Genomic DNA, 21,289 nt, shown 5'->3' on the forward strand with positions numbered 1-21,289 from the left:
CTCCGTGTGAGGAAGGAGCGCCGGCGATGAGAGATGATCTCATATGTTTACATATGAGATCATCGCTCATTGGACGGCCCGATCACGTGGTGAATGGCCGCTGTGATTGGCCATTCACCACGATCTGTGATCGGCCGTGTCCAAGGGACACGGCCGACACAGATTTTCCCCGCAGCGCGCTCGCGGGAGCGCGCTGGGGGCGTGTCACTGGGAGGCCGTTTAAAAACGGCCTCCCGAAAATTCAAGTCCGAGCTGCAGCCGTATATAGGCTGTAGCGCGGATGGGGGGTGGTTAAGACCAGGCCTATTTTTTAAACTTGGTGACAAGCTAAAATCAGTTTTTGTTTGCTAGAAAACTACTTAGAACCCCCAAACATTATATATTTTTTTTAGCAGAGACCATAGAGAATAAAATGGAGATTGCTGCAATATTTTTTATCACACCGTATTTGCGCAGTGGTCTTTTGGAAAAATTTACTTTTTGAATTAAAAAATAAGTAAACAGTAAAGTTAGCCCAATTATTTTCCATAATGTGAAAGATAATGTTACGCCGAGCAAATAGATACCCAACATGTCATGCTTCAAAATTGTGCAGGCTTGCGGAATGGTAACAAACTTTGGTACTTAAAAATTCCAATAGGCGACACTTTAAAAATGTCTACAGGTTACCAGCTTAGAGTTACAGAGGAAGTATAGGGCTCAAATTATTGCTCTTGCTGTAACAATCGAGGTGATACCTCACATGTGTGGTTTGAACACCGTTTACATATGTGGGCGGGACTTACGTATGCGTTCTCTTCTGTGCGCGAGCTAACGGGGACAGGCATTTTCATTTTTTTTTCCTATTTATTTTATTTATTATTTTTTATTTTTACACAGTTTAAAAAAAAAATTATAATTTTTATTCCTATTACAAGGAATGTAAACATCCCTTGTAATAGAAATAGGCATGACAGGTCCTCTTTATTGCGAGATCTGGGGTCAAAAAAGACCTCACACCTCAAAACTACACTAAAAAAGAAAAAAAAAAAACGTTGAAAAGATCGGCCCTTTAAACCTGTTGCTAGGCAACGACGTTTGACGTCGCTCCAGTCCTCCAAGACCATAGGGTCGAGTGAGGGCCATCTTGCCCTCACTCGACTTCCTGTCTCTGAGGATCCGGGACAGGATCGTTTTCCCCGCTGCCGGCGGGTCCGGTAAGTGGGGAAAAGGGCAGGGATGCAGCAGCACCTATTCCGCCGCACCGTAAGGGTGATCCTGCGGCGCATCTGCCGCTGGGACCACCCTTATCTGAAAGCCGATCGCCCGCTGTTTTCAAAAATACCGGGGTTATGGCAGCTATCTGAAAAAAAAAAAAAAACAGAACACAAACAGTACAAAAAATCTGATAGGGGGTTTAATCTCTCCATATTCTGTCTAAACAATGTTGGCTGCAGATACAATTTAATTTACACATCCAAATACATTCTGAAGGAACCATTTGAGAATAGAGAAGGATTCGATGTTCTTAGCCAGGAATGGCTATAGAAGGCAGCTCTGCCATTGTAATGTATACACACTCAGCTCTTTTATTAGCAATACAAGTTTCTATTGATGGTATGGTTTACTGCCTATGTATACAGAGTGCTTTTCAGGTCAGGACTGCAATCCACAAACATAAGATGCTGTTTATATACACAATAAGAGCAGCAATATTAAAAGTCTGGATGCAGAAAAACAAATGAGGTTAAACACATTCCACAAGCCCGGGGTCACACCAGGTTCCAGAAACGCAGAGAGAAGATGACATGTGAGACTTACCACGGTACAGCACAGGGGCCAGAACCACCACATCAGAGCCAGGACCAGCAGGAGAAACAGGATCAGCAGAACGATCGCCAATATCGTCCCGTCAGACTGGGAACAAAAAACACAATGATGAGATATGTAACAGGCCTATTTAAAAAAGACGTCAGCTCTAGAAAAAAAACATAGTTTTATGTACATTAATGAGCTGTGAAAAATTGTCCAATACAACCAAGTATCAATGTTCCTACTTTTCATGTGGAGAGCATCCAATATGCCAATTCAGGGCTAGAGACAACATGTAAAACTCATACTCCCTACAGGGTGGAAAGCTCTGTTAACGAATATCTTGTACACTGTTAATGTTGTTATTGTTATCCTTGTCTGATGATAAAATACAATTTTACTTAAAAAAAAAAGAAGAAAGCTCTAGCATTTAGCAATGGGTGTGTTGGACCTTTGCAGAGAGACTACTGTACACAAAGAGCAAAGGTCCTTCTCTGCAACATGCATAGGCGTGCGCAGGGGGTGTGCCAGGTGTGCCTAGGCACACCCTAATCACTAAGTGCAGTGCTGATTCCCCCGCGTTGGCCCTCCTGCCCCGCAGTGCACCTGGCTTCCCTCCTCTCCTCTCCTCTCCCCCCCAGCTGCTGCAGGGGATATTTCAGGATGGAGAGTGGGGGGGCTTCCTTTTCTAAATGAACAAAGTGATCCCGATCACTCACTGTGTTCATTCACAGCTGAAGCATAGTAAACTGTGTTTATTATGCTTCAGTTTGTGAATAAACAAGAAGCGGCTTAGCAGCAGAGAAAGGCATGTGTGTTTAAGCTTTTGGGTGCACACCCTAATGCAATAGGCTGCGCACACCTATGGGCTCTTTCACACGGGCGATCCGATCAGATCCGCCTGTGAGTTTTTTAGGCAGATCTGATCGGATCCTCCATGCAGCTCTATGGGGCAGCGGATGTCAGTGGAGACACCTCCGCTGACACCCGCTGCCATCCGTGTCCGATCCTGTCCGTGAAATCTGGACGAATGGAAACCCTATTTTTCCATCCGTTCAGGGATCGGATCGGATGAGAGCGGACAGGCGGTCCGCTCTCATCCGATCCCCCATAGAGAGCAACGGGAGCTGTGACACCTCCCTCTCCGCACTGTAAGCGGAGACGGAGCTGTCATCCGCCTGCTCAGCAGGGATCGGCGGATCAATCCCCCCTGAGCAGTACGGATCCGCCTATTGAAGCGGACCGTGTGAAAGAGCCCTATGGCAACATGCTAGAAAGAGAAATGAATTTCTACTCGGGCTGTGGCTTCCTTCTAAAGAAAACACACTATGGGTCCTTTCACACAGGCGGTCCGTATGTCTGTTTTTCATCCATCCGTTCGCGGATAAAAAACGGACATGATGCATGTCAATGGGATTGCAGATGTCAGCAGGGGACCATCAGCTGACATCCAATTTGCGTCCTTTCCGTTCAGTTCCATTTTTTGAGACAGAACAGAACCCTATTTTTCTTCCGTTTAAAAAACAGAACGGACGCAAAAAAGGATGTCAGCGGTGTCATCCGCTGACATCCGCAATCACATAGACATACATTATCTCCGTCTATCATCTGCAAACAGATGGGATGATAAACGGACATACGGAACGGACCCTCCAAAGTGTCATCCGTGTCCGTTTAAAAAAAAAAAAGTGCCTGAGCGGATGAAAAAATGAAGCGTGCCGTATGAAAGGACCCTAAAGGCCTCAATGCACACCTGATCAATCTGAAGCACATTATTTACAAGAAGCGCTTTAAAAGAGAAGTATGGACTTCCCCCCCCCCCCCCCCAATCATACTTACCTAGAAAAAACAAACATGTAAGTGCTAAAGTCTATGCACATAGTATGGTGTCCATGCAAAGGTCCAATTGAGAAATAAAGCACAGGGGGCTGGGGGGGGGGGGGGGTCAATGGATAAAAAAAGTCCAGCTGCACCAAGCAGCTTAACTAGAAGTGAGGAAGGAACTCTGGAGTTTGAGTCTGTTCTCTAAATACTTACCTAGGTGGATGCTGCATCTGTCCTCCACCGGCTCTAAAACTCTACACATAGTAACTAGCTTTCCATTGGCTAAAAAAAACTCTCAAGCCTAAAAATATTCAGAAAAACGCAGAAAAAAGAAAGAAAACACTCTGAAATCTCATAAACTTGCTCAAGTGAGAATCCAGACTTGAACTTTGAACAACTTTTTTCTTGTTGCACCTGTATTTACTAAATTTAAACTAAAATTTCAATTTCACAATTCCAGTGCAGTCTCACAGTAAGACAAGACAAAATACCTTGTCTCCTACCTGGCCAGTTCATACTACTGTGTTGGGTGCAGAATGCGGTACATTTTTGCAGTGCACCATGGTGAAACACAATCTAGCACCTTGCACCATGCTGCGGCCAATAGAACTTGTAACATTTCAAAACATTTTGTTTAGTAAAAAAAATAAGAAAATAACTGTGCTGTGAATGGCCCTTTGCCATTGCTATTATGCTACCGCACACCAGTGGAGGACCAGGCAGCCACTGGCGTGAACAAGACCTTACAGTGTACAGCAGAGGCGTAACTAGAACCTTGTGGGCCCCGGTGCAAGAAACCATTAAGGGCCCCCTTTACCCCTGGCCAGGGCCCTTCCCTTCAAGCCTGGGGCTCTTCTCACTGATCCTGGGGCCCTTTACTCTCATTGCAGCCCCTTTATTACGGTCCCGCAGCGGGACCCTTTAACAAGTTCTGCAGTGGGCCCCCTTACTGCCATCTTGGGGCCTCCTCACAGTGGTGGAATGCCAGGGCCCAGTTGCAAGTGTGACCTTTGCGATCCTGGAAGTTCACCCACTGGTGTCAGTAGTTTTTATTTTATTGCTATTTTAATTGTATTATTTTTTATCATTTTATTTTATTTTTTTTTACAATGTCACTGACTATGACTCTGTCCATTCAGAAAAGGAAGGAGCTGGAAAATGACATATTTACCAACCCCTTCCTGGTTCTCATTTGTGAAATATCCCCTGCAGCAGCCGGCAGGAGAGGGGAGGGAGCACAGTGTGGGGGGGGGGGGGGGCAGCACAGTAGGGGGGGGGGGGCGGGGGAGCACACAGGGGCCCAGAGACAGCAGAACACAAGTGAACCAGATAGGAGGAGTGGCGGGGGCAGCATACAGAGGAACCAATCTCCTCCATTTTCCTTCTGCAGCTACAGGAGGAAAAAGAAGGACAGTGATTTCTCTACATGCCACCCCTCCTATCCTCCAGGTGTACAGGGGAGCTGCACAGGCCCCCTGGAGCATGGGGCCCGGTTGCAATTGGTGGTGTACAGTAATACCTTGGTTTGTGAGCATAATTTGTTCCAGCAGCATGCTTGTAATCCAAAGCACTGGTATATCAAAGCGAATTTCCCCATAAGAAATAATGGAAATTCAGATGATTCATTCCACAACCATTTATTGGTATAAATAAAGATATGATGCTAACGTATCTATAGTACAGTACTGAATAAGCATGCATAAATAACATGATGTGTCCCTGTGCTGTATATAAAAAATGCTGATTTCTACCTACTGTATAAAGTACAGTACTGTATCAGAACGTCTCCTGGCGCTCACGTGAGTCCTCGGCTCTCTGCTCTACTCCTCCCCTCCTCCCGGGCTGACATCAGCGGGAGAGCTCGACCCCGCCCACCGGGGAGAGCAGAGAGATGAGGACTCACGTGAGCGCCAGGAGACGTTCTGATACAGTACTGTACTTTATACTGTATGTAGAAATCAGCATTTTTTATATACAGCACAGGGACACAATGTTATTTATGCATGCTTATACAGTACTGTACTACAGATACAATAGCAACATATCTTTATTTATACGACTAAATGGTTGTGGAATGAATCATCTGAGTTTCCATTATTTCTTATGGGGAAATTCGCTTTGATATATGAGAGCTTTGGATTACAAGCATGTTGCTGGAATGAATTATGCTCGCAAACCAAGGTTTTACTGTACGCCAGGGGCGTAAGTAACTACAGGGGTTGCAGGGGTTGCAATTGCAATCCTGGTCCCATGCTCCAGGGGGGCTGTGTGCCCCCTCCCCCTGTACACCTGGATAGGAGGGGCGGTGGGGGCAGCATGTAGAGAAATCACTGTCCTCCTTTTTCCTCCTGTAGCTGCAGAAGGAAAATGGAATACACTCTGATATAAGGTATAATCTGCATATTTTTTTTATACAGCACAGGCACAGAGACACATTATTTTATGTAAAGGAGGGGGTGACATGCTTATACTCTACTAAACCACTTTAACATTGTAAGTGTAAAACTGCTTGTATATCAAAACAGCGCTCGCATATCATATTTTTTTTTAAAATGTTGCTCGTCTTTCAAAACGCTCGTTAACCAGGTTACTCTCCAACCAAGGTATTACTGTATATGAAGGCAGAAACAAATATTTTATTGAGTTTAAAGCTTGTTAATAATGCTTTCCACTTTATATATTTATTTTTATTACTTTAAAACGTTCAGAACCGTGGTAGCATTGGCAGATATGCTGGCAGTTCAGCCTACAAAGGGAACACCAGAACACCATGCAAAACGATTCCTAAGGCCCCTATCACACATGGGAGTCTGTCGGCGGACTCAGTTTTTCTCAGCGGGGGATCGATCCGCCGATCCCCCTCTGAGCAGGCGGATGGCAGCTCTGTCTCCGCACACTGCCAGGTCCCCGCTGTTCTCTATGGGGGAATCAGATGAGAACGGACCGCCTGTCTGTTCTCATCCGATCCGCTGGACGGATGGAAAATGGGGTTTTCATCCGTCCAGATTTGACGGACAGGATCGGATCGGATGTCTCCGCTGACATCCGATGCCCCATACAGATGCATGGGGCATCCGTTCAGATCCGCCTGAAAAACGGACAGGTCCGCAAGTGTGAAAGGGGCCTTAGTCACGACTGTAGCTGTCTCCGCTATGTCCAATGTGGACAGCAATACAAATCACAACCCTGTTTGCACTCTAACCAATTCCAAATAAAATATTTTGTCCAGCGTTGGGCTGTAATAACCCTCCTAAATCCTAAACTTGTTTAGACAAAAATTCCCTAACTGGGTAAGTAACTTCATAAGTCAGCACAGAACCTTGTTTTTATGCCTGTTTACAGAAATTCAGACTTAGTTACTTCCAGCAACTATAACCCTCTAATTCCACTATACACCCTATAATTATATTGTCAGCCTTTCATTGAAAATAACATAGAAAAAGTATTTATTATCACTCCTAGGAGCTGTGAAGAATAATATCATCCAAACACTGTTGGTGTCACCCTTGTTTGTTGTGAAATTAACCACTTAAGCCCCGGAAGATTTTACCCCCTTCCTGACCAGGGGGTTTTTTGCGATTTTTTTACTGCGTGACTTTAACGGACAATTGCACGGTCGTGCGACGCTGTACCTAAACGAATTTGACGTCCTTTTTTTCCCACAAACAGAGATTTATTTTGGTGGTATTTGATCACCTGTGCGATTTTTTGATCATGCGCTATAAACAAAAAAAAGAGCGTAAATTTTGCAAAAATAACAATATTTTTCAAATTTTTTTATATGAAATTCCCCCCCAAAAAAATTTAAAAATCAAATTTTTTTAACATTTTCGGCCAATTTGTTTTATACTACATATGTTTGGTAAAAAAAATCGCAAAAAAGCGTATTTTGATTGGTTTGCGCAAAAGTTATCGCGTTTACTAACAAAGGGAAAGATTTTTGTCATTTTTGGTGGTTTTTTTTTAACGAGTAATGGCGGCGATCTGCGATTTTTTTGCGGGACTGCGACATTGCGGCGGACAGATCGGACCCTTGACTGACATTTTTGACACTTTTGGGGTTACCAGTGACATTACTGCAGTAATCAGTGCTATACATATGCACTGTTACTGCAAAAATGACACTGGCAGGGAAGGGGTTAACTGTATTGGAGAGGGAGGGGTTAAGTGTGTCCTAGGGGCGTGTTTCTAACTGTGAATGGACATGGCTACTACTGTAAAAACAGAGATCAACGGTCCTACATAGTAGATCCGTCTGATATCCATTTTTACACAGGGGAGAATGACAGGCGGCTTGTTTACATTAGCCGCCTGCCTTTCTCCCTTCCCGGCGAACGATTGCGACTGACTTGTTAGGGAACGAGCAGGGGCGGGCGCGCGCCCGCTATTGGCTCACAAGCCAGTGACAGGCTAGTGACGTACCGGTACGTCACTTTGCCTGGCCGGGGCTGACCGCCGCAGTATATGTACTTGCGGCGGTCGGCAAGTCGTTAACAGACGTTCATCCAGATAGAATAAGGCCTGGAACTAGATGGGCAGCATAGGCAGAAGGCCCAACAGGACTGGGTTTGTAAGGTGGGCTGAAGTGAACACAGGGTTAAAATGAGCTTTTGTTTAAAAGTTATACGCTCTTGCCTGATTGGAGGAAGCAAGGGAGGGGCCTTGGTGGGATGATGGGTGAGTAGTGCCTTTTGCTCTGGGTCAGTTGGAGCTTTTACATCAAAAACAAACTCCTCCTGCCCTCCCTCCCCTAAAATTTTGCCCATGATTTTGCCGTGTTTTCCTTTCCTTCTATTCTCTTCTAGTTGAAAAAGGGGTGGTGACAACTTTGTGGCAATGCTCTGCATTTTTGGTGATTGTCTGCTTATACCTGGGATGAGTCTTAGCAGTTGGCAGTGGCCTCAAGGCAGTGTTCATTATGCCGTCAAATTTCAATTTTGTTCTTGTCATAGTCTTTTGACTAAAATCCAATTTTAGTTTTAAACCTATTTTAGTCATCTGAATTGTTTTAGTCCTATTTTAGTTGACTAAAATCAAATTGGTTTAGTTAAATTGTAATGCATTATTTAAGCATTTCTCTAGAATTGGCAAACTCATTATACAGTATACCCCTGGAGTATAAATCTGATAACATGTTATTATTTTTGGCATTATAGCCGGTTCACATACAGACGACCCGACTTCACGGGGCGACCTGTGAAGTCGCGGTGCACAGCTCGCACCGCGACCTCGGAGCGGCATGCACGGACTTCATATAATTGAAGTCAAGGCAGGTCGCCTCAAAGTAGTACAGGACCCTTTTTCTAAGTCGGAGCGACTTGTGTCGCTCCTATTAGAACGGGTCCTGTGCTACTCCATGGCAGGCGACCCACGGCGACTTGTCAGGCGCCCCAGTGTGAACGGGGTCTAAAAGTGATTGTGAAGTCTCGTTTTTAAAAAACAAAAAAAACAAACAAACATGTTATACTTACCTCCTCTGTGCAGTTAGTTTTGCACAGGACAGCCCAGGTCCTCCTCTTCTCGGTTTCCTCTTCTGTGCTCCTAGCCCCTCCCTCCTGTCGAGTGCCCCCACAGCAAGCAGCTTGCTATGGGGGCACCCAAGCTGAACTGCAGCTCTGTGTGTCCATTCAGATACGGAGCTGTGGTTCGGTCCGGCCCTTTCTCTCCTGATGCCAATGGCATGCCACCTGTGTCTTAGCCAATCAGGAGGGAGAGTCCCAAATGGAGGGACTCATGGACATCGCTGGATAGAGAGGGGGCTCAGGTAAGTATTAGGGGTGCTAGGGGGCTGCTTCCCACAGAAGGCTTTTTATCTTAATGCATAAAATGCATTAAGATAAAAAACCTTCTGCCTTTTCACCTCCTTTAGGGTTTAAGGTAACACATGGAGCTGCAGCTCAGCTGAGTGCCCCCAAAGCAAGCTGCTTGCTGTGGGGGCACTCGATAAGAGGGAGGGGCCAGAAGCAGCTAAGAGGGACCCATCAAGAGGAGGATTGTGGCTGCCCTGTGCAAATCCACTGCACAGAGGAGGTAAGTATAACATGTTTGTTATTAAAAAAAAAAAAAAAAAAAAAAAACGAGACTTTACAATTACTGGTTCTGGAGCACTATAACTGCAAGAAAGCATTTCTCTTGAAAAACAACAAACTTACTGACTGGAGCACCAGGAGAAAATAAGGAAAAGAAAGCCTAAAAAAGAAAACAAATGCAGTCATCACATCTAAGAATTGGTAAACTGCAATATAATACATGTTTGCTTTTCAGGTAAACTTAACCACTTTGGCTGCTCAAAGACCAGGGCCTATTTTGTGATTCGGCACTGCGTGGATTTAACGGACAATTGCGCGGTCGTGCAACGCTGTACCCAAATGAAAAGTGAAAATTTTGAAAAAATAACAATATTTTTTACATTTTTTTATATGAAATTCCCCCCCAAAAAATGTAAAAATCTAAATTTTTTAACATCTTAGGCCAATTTGTTTTCTGCTACATATTTTTGGTAAAAAAAAAATTGCAATAAGCGTATTTTGATTGGTTTGCGCAAACGTTTTTGCGTTTACTAACTACGGGAAAGATTTATGTCATTTTTTTTTTTAACGAGTAATGGCGGCGATCTGCGATTTTTTTTTTGCGGGACTGCGACATTGCGGTGGACAGATCGGATCCTTGACTGACATTTTTGACACTTTTGGGGGTACCAGTGACATTACTACAGTAGTCAGTGCTATACATATGCACTGTTACTGTAAAAATGACACTGGCAGGGAAGGGGTTAACTTTATTGGTGATCAAGGGGTTAAGTATGTCCCTAGGGGCGAAATTCTAACTGTCAAGGGGCGTGGCTTGTGATGTAACCACAGAGACATACGATCCTACATAGCAGGATCCTATAGTCTCTGCAGTTATACCAGGGAGAATGACAGGCGGCTTTGTTTACATTAGCCGCCTGCCTTTCTCCCTCTCCAGCGGAGATCGCGAGGGACCGGCGGACATCGGAGCCGCCGGTCACTCACGCGGGGATGTTAGTGAACGAGCGGGGCTCATGGGTGAGCGACTTAGCCCTACCTCGCTTTGCTCAGTAGGGGCTGACTGCTGCAGTAAATAGTCATGCGGCAGTCGGCAAGTGGTTAAGCTGCATAGAAAGCAGATATAAGGCCTCGTGCACAATGGATGTTATCAAAACCTCAGTGGAAAGCTGTAGATGTAGAAGGAGTTTTCAGCTTTTTTGCAGTAGCATTATTTTTTAGCCTTTTTTTTTTTTTTTTTTTTTTTAGCTTTTTTCAGCTTTTTTTTTTAGCAAAACTATTTTCCCACAAAATCTTATGGCTTAAAAACTTTGATAAATGCCGAATAGCAGCGTTTTTCTGTTTTTTTTCTACTAGTTTTCTGTTTTTTTTCCAGCCAGAAAACGCTCCTGCCAAAAACTGCTGATAACAGCCTATGTGTGCATAGACACATAGGATAACATGCTTGGGAGTTTAATGTCTGCAAAAAAAATGTCTGAGGCCTAAACGTTGTAGGTGTGAGGTTTTGCACTGTGGTGCAGCCACATGTTTGGCCGGTGGTACCAAATGGGGCTGTGCCACAACTGCCCAACAGTTGCATGCAAGTGCCTATGTTCTCAATATGTGACAGTTCTTGTTGAAGGTTTCTTGTTTCTGAGTGTTTGCTCTCTGAAAAGCAACTAACCACGGGATGCTCTTTAGAGGGCGAAGCCCGTGTAAACGAGCCCTTAGAGCAGGGTTTCTCAACCAGGGTTCTGTGGAACCCTAGGGTTCCTCCTGAGATTGCTAGGGGTTCCTTGAGCAATGGGCAATTTCGGCCTCACAGATATGTTTCCAATTATGACACCGTTGTTCCTTTTAGCTCTCTGTAAGCGTTGGTTCACACTACGGCGATCCGACTTAGGGGGCGACCTGTGAAGTCGCGTGCACCGCGACTTCGGCACGACTTGCACGGACTTCATAAAATGAATGTCTATGGAAGTTTCTCCAGGTCGCCCCGAAGTAGACTTGTGTCGCTCCTATTAGAACCGTTCCTGTACTACACTATGGGACGCGATGGTGCGTGACTTGTGAGGCTGACAAGTCGTACCAGTGTGAATGGAGACTAAGGGTGTAATTCTTCCCAATGATGACAAGAGTAAGGAGCATTCTTCCCACTGACTGCCACACTAATGTGTCATCAGTTGTAGATTGTTCATTTTTAGCAGGGGTTCCCCGAGACCAGAAATTGATTTCAAGGGTTCATCTGTGTTGAAAAGGTTGAGAAATGCTGCCTTAGAGTTAAAACAGATGGTGAGCAGGCCTAATATCACCTCACTGGCTGTCGAATGCCCTCTGGTGGATTACTTTTTGGAGGTTCGGCAAGGGTTGCGGCACGTGACAACGAGCCCTAAGCTGAGGTCACAGGACTCTCTATGTAGACGCCTTTCTCCATTTATTACTCCAAGATGTGCTGGCCGCGCTCCAACTTTCTCTTAGTATTGTTACCTCTGTCTCATTATAATGATTTTTCTAACAGTGTTTAAAAATCTAAAAGAATTTCTACATTATGCCTATTTATTGCAGCATCAGTGTTTTTTTTTTTAAATGGAAAAAGAATTAAAAACCACAAAAAAAAAAAAAAAAAAAACTGATTAAGGAAATGTAAACTGTAGGAGACGGCAAGTTTTCCTTTTATTGCTCAGTCCAGAGACACAGCTGTTTTTAACTGCTGCAGTAAGCGCGTGTTCTGTCTTTAGGCAAATGGACATGGTAAGAGAATGCAGTGACAACACCAAATCAAGCTACCAGGTATAAGATAAGAGTTCCCTGTGGCTCAGAGGGGGCTGCAGGCTATCAAAGACTCTGTGGGCACCATCTGTCCGCCATCTATTTTTATTAGGCTGCACATGATGAGATTATCAAAGAATGATCGTCCATTTTTTTTTTTTTTTGCATGCTAGTCTTATATGGAAAATGAAGTTTACTAAATCCATCAATTTAAATCTGTCCACATCCACATCTTAAAACAGTAGTAGTGTATCGAAACAGTCCTGTTTCGAAGAGTTTACTAAAGTTAGGAAATTTCCTGTAGGACAGAATACAAATTGGGAAGTTATGTACAGTAAACCCCCGCTCCATCGCGGTTCAGTTTTTGCGGTCCCGGTATATTGCTTTTTTTTTTTGTAATGTTATTTTACTATATAAATCATTAAAAATGAAATATTTTTGTGTTTTCCATAGCTCTTGCTATGTCTCTCTGTATCTTTTATGTGTTTAAATGAGTTTCTAAAGTTTTAAAAGTGTGTTTAAAGACCTTAAAATGCTTTTACACGTACAGTGACAGTAAAAAAAACACGCCTACAATGCATTTTAATAGGGTTTTTCTATTTCGCGGATTTTCACTTTCCGCGGCTGGGTCCGGAACGTAACCCCCGCAATGGTAATGTGTTGTAGTGTATTTGTATTGTATTTTAGAAGGACAATTATACTGATTAAACAAAAATCTTTTGAAATGGTATCGTACGAGAAACATTTTCGTGTTTGTCCCATCGGATAATTTTGCATGAATTGTCGTGATTGCCCCTTGAAAGCTGTGTACCAACGATCAGATTATCGTACGATCGCTTTGAAAGCGGTATTTTCCGTACGATTTTCTGATCGTGTGTACGGACTATAAGTTTGGACTAGCCGTAGAAAAATGAGCAGTAGAGAAATGGTTGCCAGGAATGCGCGTTTTTTTCCCGGCTATTTTCTATTTTCTTGTCAACGTTGATCTTTAATAGTATTTCTGTGCCGCACCCGCAAGCCAAGCATTTAGGTCACAGTTGCAGTGCAATACCATTGACTTCACATTCTCATAAAAGCCTATCGCAACACAAAGTCTGCAAGTCAAATGCTGGTCTGCCGGTGATCAACTGCACCTGTCAATCAATTCTGGATGATCAGAGAAGCATTTCAAACATATGTCAAAGTGATGTCATCAACACAAACCCAAAGTCCATTGACACCTTTTTAATATGGAATCCTTTCAGCCCTGAGGTTGGAAATGAGCTGAAAGTGTCAGTTTTTGGTGCATAATGCTGTCCTTATATGATCTATTTCACATATAGTATATACTGGAGGCTCCATATTAACAACATTGTTAGTTAGGAGGACTCCAATAAACACAGCTCACTGCTTTTCACCCCTAGGGTAAGGGCCACCACCAACTTTCACCCACTGATGGAATGAAGAAGGAGAAGAATCCATGTGGATCCCAGGACCCATTCACACTTTATAGACTCTATTTTAGTCTTAAAGCTGGGTTTTTTACACCCAGTGAGGCCTAAACCCCCACTGCAACCAAAGGGTTAAGCTTAACTCTTCCAGAATTCTCTAAATATTTATTGGCAGTAGCTTTGAAAATAAAATTTGCAGTCACAGCTAAGTTGCAGCAGCTGAAGTTCAGTTTCTTGTTTCCAGATGTGTCACAAAATAAAAACACAACAAAAAAGCCACCCTCAATGGTAAGCCATGTAGATGGTTCCTCAATTGTTATATGACGATGGCTGGAGTGCCGTTATGCATGTTAAGCTAAGTTCACTCTAGGACAGTTTATGAAAAGCAATCCACCTTGGACCGTTTTTCAGTGGCTGGCAGTTGCTGAAGTGTGATTTTGAATGAAACTATTGCACCACAATTGCAATCAAAGCCTTTGGCCTGTGATTGCAGCATGGTCACATTGACTTGAAAAGGTAAGTGTGACAGGTGGTGCCGCTTGTCAACTCAACAAACTGGTAAATTTGCTGCAGTATGTGTACAGTCCCCTCCGGCTGTATGCTATGTTTTAGGCAGGCAGTTGGGGGGGCAATAAAACCGCAGCTTAACCACTTAAGCCCCGGAAGATTTTACCCCCATTCCGACCAGGGGGTATTTTGCGATACGGCACTGCGTGAATTTAACGGACAATTGCGCGGTCGTGCGACGCTGTACCTAAACAAATTTGGTGTCCTTTTTTTCCCACAAACAGAGCTTTCTTTTGGTCGTATTTGATCACCTGTGCGATTTTTTGATCACGCGCTATAAACAAAAAAAGAGCGTCAATTTTGCAAAAATAGCAATATTTTTCACATTTTTTTATATGAAATTCCCCCCAAAAAAAATGTAAAAATCAAAATTTTTTAACATTTTCGGCCAATTTGTTTTATGCTACCTATGTTTGGTAAAAAAAAAATCGCAAAAAGCGTATTTTGATTGGTTTGCGCAAAAGTTATCGCGTTTACTAACAAAGGGAAAGTTTTTTGTCATTTTTGTTGTTTTTTTTTTAACGCGTAATGGCCATCTGCGATTTTTTTTGCGGTACTGCGACATTGCGGTGGACAGATCGGACCCTTGACTGACATTTTTGACACTTTTGGGGTTACCAGTGACATTTATACAGTAATCAGTGCTATACATATGCACTGTTACTGTAAAAATACACTGGTAGTGAAGGGGTTAACTTTATTTGGGAGGGAGGGGCTGTGTGTGTCCCTAGGGGCGTGCTTTCTACTGTGATTGGCTGTGGCTTGAGCTGTAAGGACACTGATCAACGGATCTACATAGTAGATCTGTGTGATCAGTGTTTTTACACCGAGGAGAATGACAGGTGGCTTGTTTACACAAGCCGCCTGACTTTCTCCCTCTCCCCCGCCGATCGCCGAGTGACCGGCGGACATCGGGTCCGCCGGTCACACGCGCGGGGGGGGGGTCCGTGACCACGCGGGAGCGGGAGCGTGCCTCCGGGGGCGCGCGCTCGCTCCCTAGACCCTCACAAGCTAGTGACTTAGCCCTACGTCACTTTGCCTGTGAGGGGCTGACTGCCGACTTAGATCGGCGTTAGGCAGTCGGCAAGTGGTTAACCATATGTTTTAACTGATGCCTAAGTCCTATAGATCTTGAGTACTGTAGTAATGCCTAAACAAGCATAGCCAAAGTCTCCATTAACACTGTCAACTTTGAGGTGGCCTACAAAGTCCTCCTATGTTGGAACTGGGTTCTCACCCATATTGCTCATTCAAACTCGTCATATAGTATTAGATGTTTTTGGGGCTGTGACCAGTGACAAGATCTACATCTGGTGGTCCTGCCCCCAACTGGTGGGGTTCTGGTCGAGGGTCTTTGGCCTCTTGATCACACTCTTCCATGTGCATTTTCGCAGGGACACCAAACAGGCACTTCTTCTCTGCCCAATCCCAGGCCTCTTTTCCTCTCTGCAAAAATTGGCCACATATCTTTTTATAGCTGTCAAACGCACTATAGCCAGAGCCTGGAAGAAACCTTCAGTCTGGTTCGCAAAGGTAAAGAGCATTCTGACAACCCTAATGATTCATGAGAAGATGACCAGTATCCTTTATGACTCTCACTCCAAATTCCATAAAGTGTGGGCCCCATGGTAGTCATATGCTCTTCCAAACCTGTACCCTACTAGCTTGGATGCTCTTGGCCACCATATTGTGTTATCTATACTGCATGAACCTCTTTCCTCTTCCTAGTTCTGCTTTTCTCCTTCTCTCCTCCTTCTCTCTCTACTCTCTCTCTACTCTCTCAGTGCTCCATCTTCTTATGCTTCCCCTCCTTCTCCTTCCCGCCGCCCCCCCAACCCACACTCAGGTTACGATCACCCTACCTCCAGTGGATGGGATTCCCCCATTCCCTGTCCTTATACTGAGCCCTTATACTGAGCCCTGGGTTCCTGAGCCCAGATATTCATTTCTACCTCAGCCATCGTTAGCCGGATGTAGTTGGTTTATAGCCTTGTGCATTTAAAAACGTATATGTAACTATTCTGCTATCACTTTATTACTTTACTGTCCCCATCATGGGAATTATTTGTTTTGCAGGTATACTCTGTTATGTTTTTCCTATTTAAAAAAAAAAAAACAATTGTACCAGAAAGAGGCCTTTTGAGAGGGACTTCAAAATAGATATACTTAGTCAGAACACATCATTCAGCTTTTTATAATTATTCTGTATCTAAACTGGTATAAAACCGAAAAACAAACATTTATTATATTGCAGTTTACCATTTCTCAGACCAGGGCTCAAAATTTCAAGTCCTGAGCTACTAGCCAGGCCGTGGTTACTCGCCACCAGTTGCCCCACCCACCCCCTACCCTTCCCTGCCCCTAATTCCGTCCCTAAATATGCCCTCATTAACTATCTCATAAAATGACACTGTTAAATGTTTTTGCATTAATGTAGAAGTTACAAAAATAAATAATAATAACAACTTTATCAGTGCCCATCAGTGCAGCCTCATCAGTGCCCATCAATACAGCCTATCAGTGACCATCAGTGCAGCATCATCAGTAAAGCTTATCAGTGCCGCCTCATCAGTGCCCATCAGTGAAACCTTACCAGTTCCCATCAGTGCAGCCTCACCAGTTCCCATCAGTGCAGCCTCATTAGTGCAGCCTGATCAGTGCCCATGAATGCAGCCTCACCAGTGCCCATGAATGCAGCCTCACCAGTGCCCTTCATTGCAGCCTCACCAGTGCCCTTCCCTGCAGCCTCACCAATGCAACCTCACCTGTGCCCATCAATGCAGCCTCATCAGTGCCCATCAATGCCCCCTCACCAGTTTTCATGAATGCAGCCTTTACCAGTGCCCATCAATGCAACTTCACCTGTGTCCATTAATGCCCCTCTCCAGTGCCCATGCATGCAGCCTCACCAGTGTCCATCAATGCAACCTCACCTGTGCCCATCAAAGCAGCCTGATCAGTGCCCATCAATGCTGCCTCACCTGTGCCCATTAATGCAGCCTCGCCTGTGCCCATAGATGCAGCCTAAAATGTGCCCCTCAATGCTGCCTCACCTGTTCCCATCAATGCAACCTCACCTGTGCCCATCAATGCAGTCTCACCTGTGCCCATCAATGCAGTCTCACCTGTGCCCATCAATGCAACCTGACCAGTGCAGGGGAGGAGAGCGGAGAGGAAGAGGAAAGCCGGCCGGATAATCACAGCTGGGTGCTCGCCATCACATACAGTCCTGCTTCTTGAATCAGCTCCTATGATAGACTTCACGTGTCCCGGCATTGGACCGGTGTTCTGTCTATCAAAAGAGCCAAGTCGAGAGGCGGTGCTGTGTGTGATGGCGAGCGCCTGGCAATTCAAATAAAAGCTGTTACAGTGGGGCGATCCCCGCTCTCTGATGATCCGGTCCGCTTTCCTCTTCCTCTCCTCACTCTTCCCCAGGGCGATCCCTGGGAGAACGGTTCCCGAGGCAGCCCCCAATTTTGAGGGCTGCTTAGATGTTATGGCTGTATTATTTTTTTTTAGGCTTTCTTTCTCCTATTTTCATCTGATGATCCAGCCAGTAAGCTCTCCAGCAGAATGTATCAGTTACACAGATGAGATAAACCATTTCCCACTGACAGGGGTACTTACAACGATTATTTATTTATTAAAATAAACTTTTTGCTCTAACTGCTTTTAAAGTGTTTTAGTGGATCTAAATCTATTCATATACACATATGTATGTGTGTATATACACCACTATACACAAGTTCAGATGTTATACATATATCACTCCCCTCTCCCCCTCCCAGGCTGACAATGCTGCTGTCCAAAGATGTCCCCTGTGCTCCTTTATCCAGAGTGGGGGCACTCTTATACAAGAGGTGTGTTGCTGGCCAGATCACCAGGTGAAAAGGAAGGGGAAAAAGACAAAGATAAAGAAAACGAATGCAGCCACCACATTTGATTGGTAAGCTGGTATGTGTTACATTTTGTGTTTTGGGTTTAATACCACTTTTATTTTGTACGGTAAGCATACAAGGATTTAGGTTTATGACTTACACAGTGTGTACTGGTGATGATGACAGAGCTTGAAATAAAACTTAAACCATCGTTCATGCTGACTTGAAGAGCTGCAAACCTGTGGGAACACAACACAGAGGAAGAAAGCTATAACATTAGAATACCTGATTTGTAAGAAGGAGGGTTAGTATAAAGGAAAGCAAAGAAAAAATAGTTAGGCTTAGTTTTACATGTGTGGCTAGGAAGGTGGTTGAGCTCTGGTTTTACCCCCCCCCCCCCTCCCCCATGCACCCGCCTGTACCAGGACATGCAGCCACTTAGGGCTGAAGACATGCCTCAGCCATGCCTGCAGGTATGGAAAAAAAATTACACAGCATGTTGCATTCGATAGACCTCACTGTCATTGAACGTGACCAATGCAAGTCTATAGGGCTGCATCACAACCAGGTGCAATGCATGTGTGTTGGTGCAGCATTTACGGGGTTAACTCAGGCGGTGAGGAGGCAACATGTTCCTTCCTTACCGCCTGGGAAACACCCTCTGAAAAGCGTTCCACTGTGGATCATCTTTCAGATGGGTGGCAAGGGCTGTCACATACTGTATATGATCAAGTCCTAACAAGATTACAGCTGTCATTTTCTACTGCAGGTTGAAAGTCATCATGCTAACGTTTGATTGCTACAGGATCAGAGGCACTCAATATAGCTATCCCTGCATTCCACACCACTGGTAGTTTAGGTTGGGTCCCTAGCCTCAGATTGACGTTTGCTATCTGACATCTTCTAGAATAGAATCTGTAGTTAGACCTTCAATGTATTAATGAGTAATGACCCAACATATTCACAGACTGCACAAAAAACATTATCTTCAGCATTAAATTCATCCACTAAGTCCCTGGAGCCTAATCTGTGGCCCAAGGTCCACATGCAGCCCTTCAGAATTTATTTTACATCATTTGCATGTGTGACCACTGGGGTTCCTGCAGACGATGGCTTGTTTTGATGCTTATTCAAGCCAGTGAAGAAAAAATATTCTATAGAGCATCCTTCCTCAACCAGGGTTCTGTGGAACCCTAGGATTCCTCCCGAGGTTGGTAGGGGCTCCTGGAGCAATAAGCTCCCCACCACTGACCATGAATGCCTGTTTCACCAACCTAAGGGTTCACTTCTACACTCACGATCAACGTAAGGGGTCACTTCCACATTGACCATTAATGTAGGGGTTCACTTCTACACTGATCATCGTTGTAATGGGCCACTTCTAAACTGATCACCGATATAATGGATTACTTCTACACTCACCATCAATGTAAGGGGTCACTTCTACACTGAAAAGCAATGTAAGGGGTTACTTATATGTTAAATATCAATGTAACGGGTCACTGTTACACTGACCATCAATGTAAAGGGTCATTTCTACACTGACCATCAACGTGAAGGGTCACTTCTACACTCACTATTAATGTAAGGGGTCACTTCAACACTGATCATCAATGAAGGGGGTCACTTCTACACTGACCGTCGATGTAAAGGTTCACTTCTACATTGGCCACTAATCTTAGGGAACACCACAATTTTTACTGTTTCTGTTTTGTATTTTATAATCATTTCATTTTGAAATAATTACTAAATTAATTTTGCTGTGCAGAGCTGAGATGAACATTAAAAATGATCTGCCCTAGGGGTAAATACTTTAGATACAATGCATTATTTTGTTTTTTATTCAAAATTTTCAGTAAATGAACATGCTAACCTACCATGAGTTGTAGGTATATTCATTTTTTAGCAGGGGTCTGTGAGAAACTATTAGTGCCCCCAGGGTGAAAAGTTTGAGAAAGACTGACTTACTGTGATTTCTATTTGTTAATGGTTTGTTTTATTTCTTTCACACTATCTTACTATTATTTCTGCTGTCCATCTCTTTTCTCTTTTTATGTTTATTTTTTCCTTTGATCCTTCTATATTGAACTTCCCTGAGAGAAATAAATAATAATAAATATGGAAGCATTGATTTGTAAAGGAGCTGTAACAATAGTAATCTCCAGCAGTCTTATGGAACGTGTTCCTACGTAATGATTGTCTCTTGAAACATTCCTCCTCCAGTCTCCAAAAAAATCCTATAGCACAATTATAATTTCTGGCATGTCTGGGGACTGACAGCTTTCTGTAGCATTACATTCACTGAATATTAGATGCATTCCTTTGGTGATGTCAGGGGTCACATTTAAGGCCCCTATATCAAGTAAGCTGAAAAAAAACTGCTCTAAGTGTACAATATACAGTAAATGATATCTTATTATTCAATGGCGGTAAAGCACAAAGATGGTGTACAAAGCTCCATAATTCAAAGCATACAGATTTCAGCTAATTGATCTCAGATTAGCTAAGTTTGATTTATGTTTATTTTACTACTTTAGTTACAACCATTACACATTAGTTGCTTTACTAAACATGCCTTAATGGTTCTTGCAGTACAACTTTCATGTGAGAAATAGGATGGCTGCCATTGATGGACTCCTTGTGAAAATGTTAGATGTCTGGTTGTTATGCAGATCCTCCGACTTCAATATTTTCTGAGTCATTGACCTTGGACAAGTATGCCCATCTGGAAAGTCAGAAGGCATTATATGCATACCTATTATTGATTAATCACTAAAGCCAGGGTGTGGTAAAGGGTGTGGTAGATGTGACATTCTGTGTTATGGATGTTTGATGGCCTAGCCAGGAGTGCATGTGACCTTCTTAAGTCGACTATTGGCTTTCAGTATTTCTCCCAGGAAAGATTACCTTTAGTGGTACAGCAGTATAATCAGTTTCCCAGCCGGGTAGTGTTCTCTTCCCAAGGCTTTCTAAAGAAACCTATTTTCCCTATACACAAAAATGCTATTTTGTGAACGATTCTCAT

The 21,289-nt window shown here is 43.8% G+C and overlaps 1 protein-coding gene across 1 annotated transcript in view; it reads right to left on the reverse strand.

Annotated features, from left to right (window-relative positions):
- The window catches only part of ANTXR1 (ANTXR cell adhesion molecule 1), a 313,258-nt gene that overhangs the window by 170,987 nt on the left and 120,982 nt on the right, over window positions 1-21,289 (reverse strand). Inside the window, exons 12-13 of the mRNA XM_082254810.1 lie at window positions 18,425-18,503; window positions 1,801-1,896 (exon numbers count right to left, since the gene is read on the reverse strand). Coding sequence (XP_082110936.1) covers window positions 1,801-1,896; window positions 18,425-18,503 — 175 coding nt within the window. The remainder of the gene's footprint in view (window positions 1-1,800; window positions 1,897-18,424; window positions 18,504-21,289) is intronic.

Source organism: Pelophylax lessonae, assembly GCF_965119305.1.
Source record: "Pelophylax lessonae genome assembly, chromosome: 4".
NCBI lineage: Eukaryota > Metazoa > Chordata > Amphibia > Anura > Ranidae > Pelophylax > Pelophylax lessonae.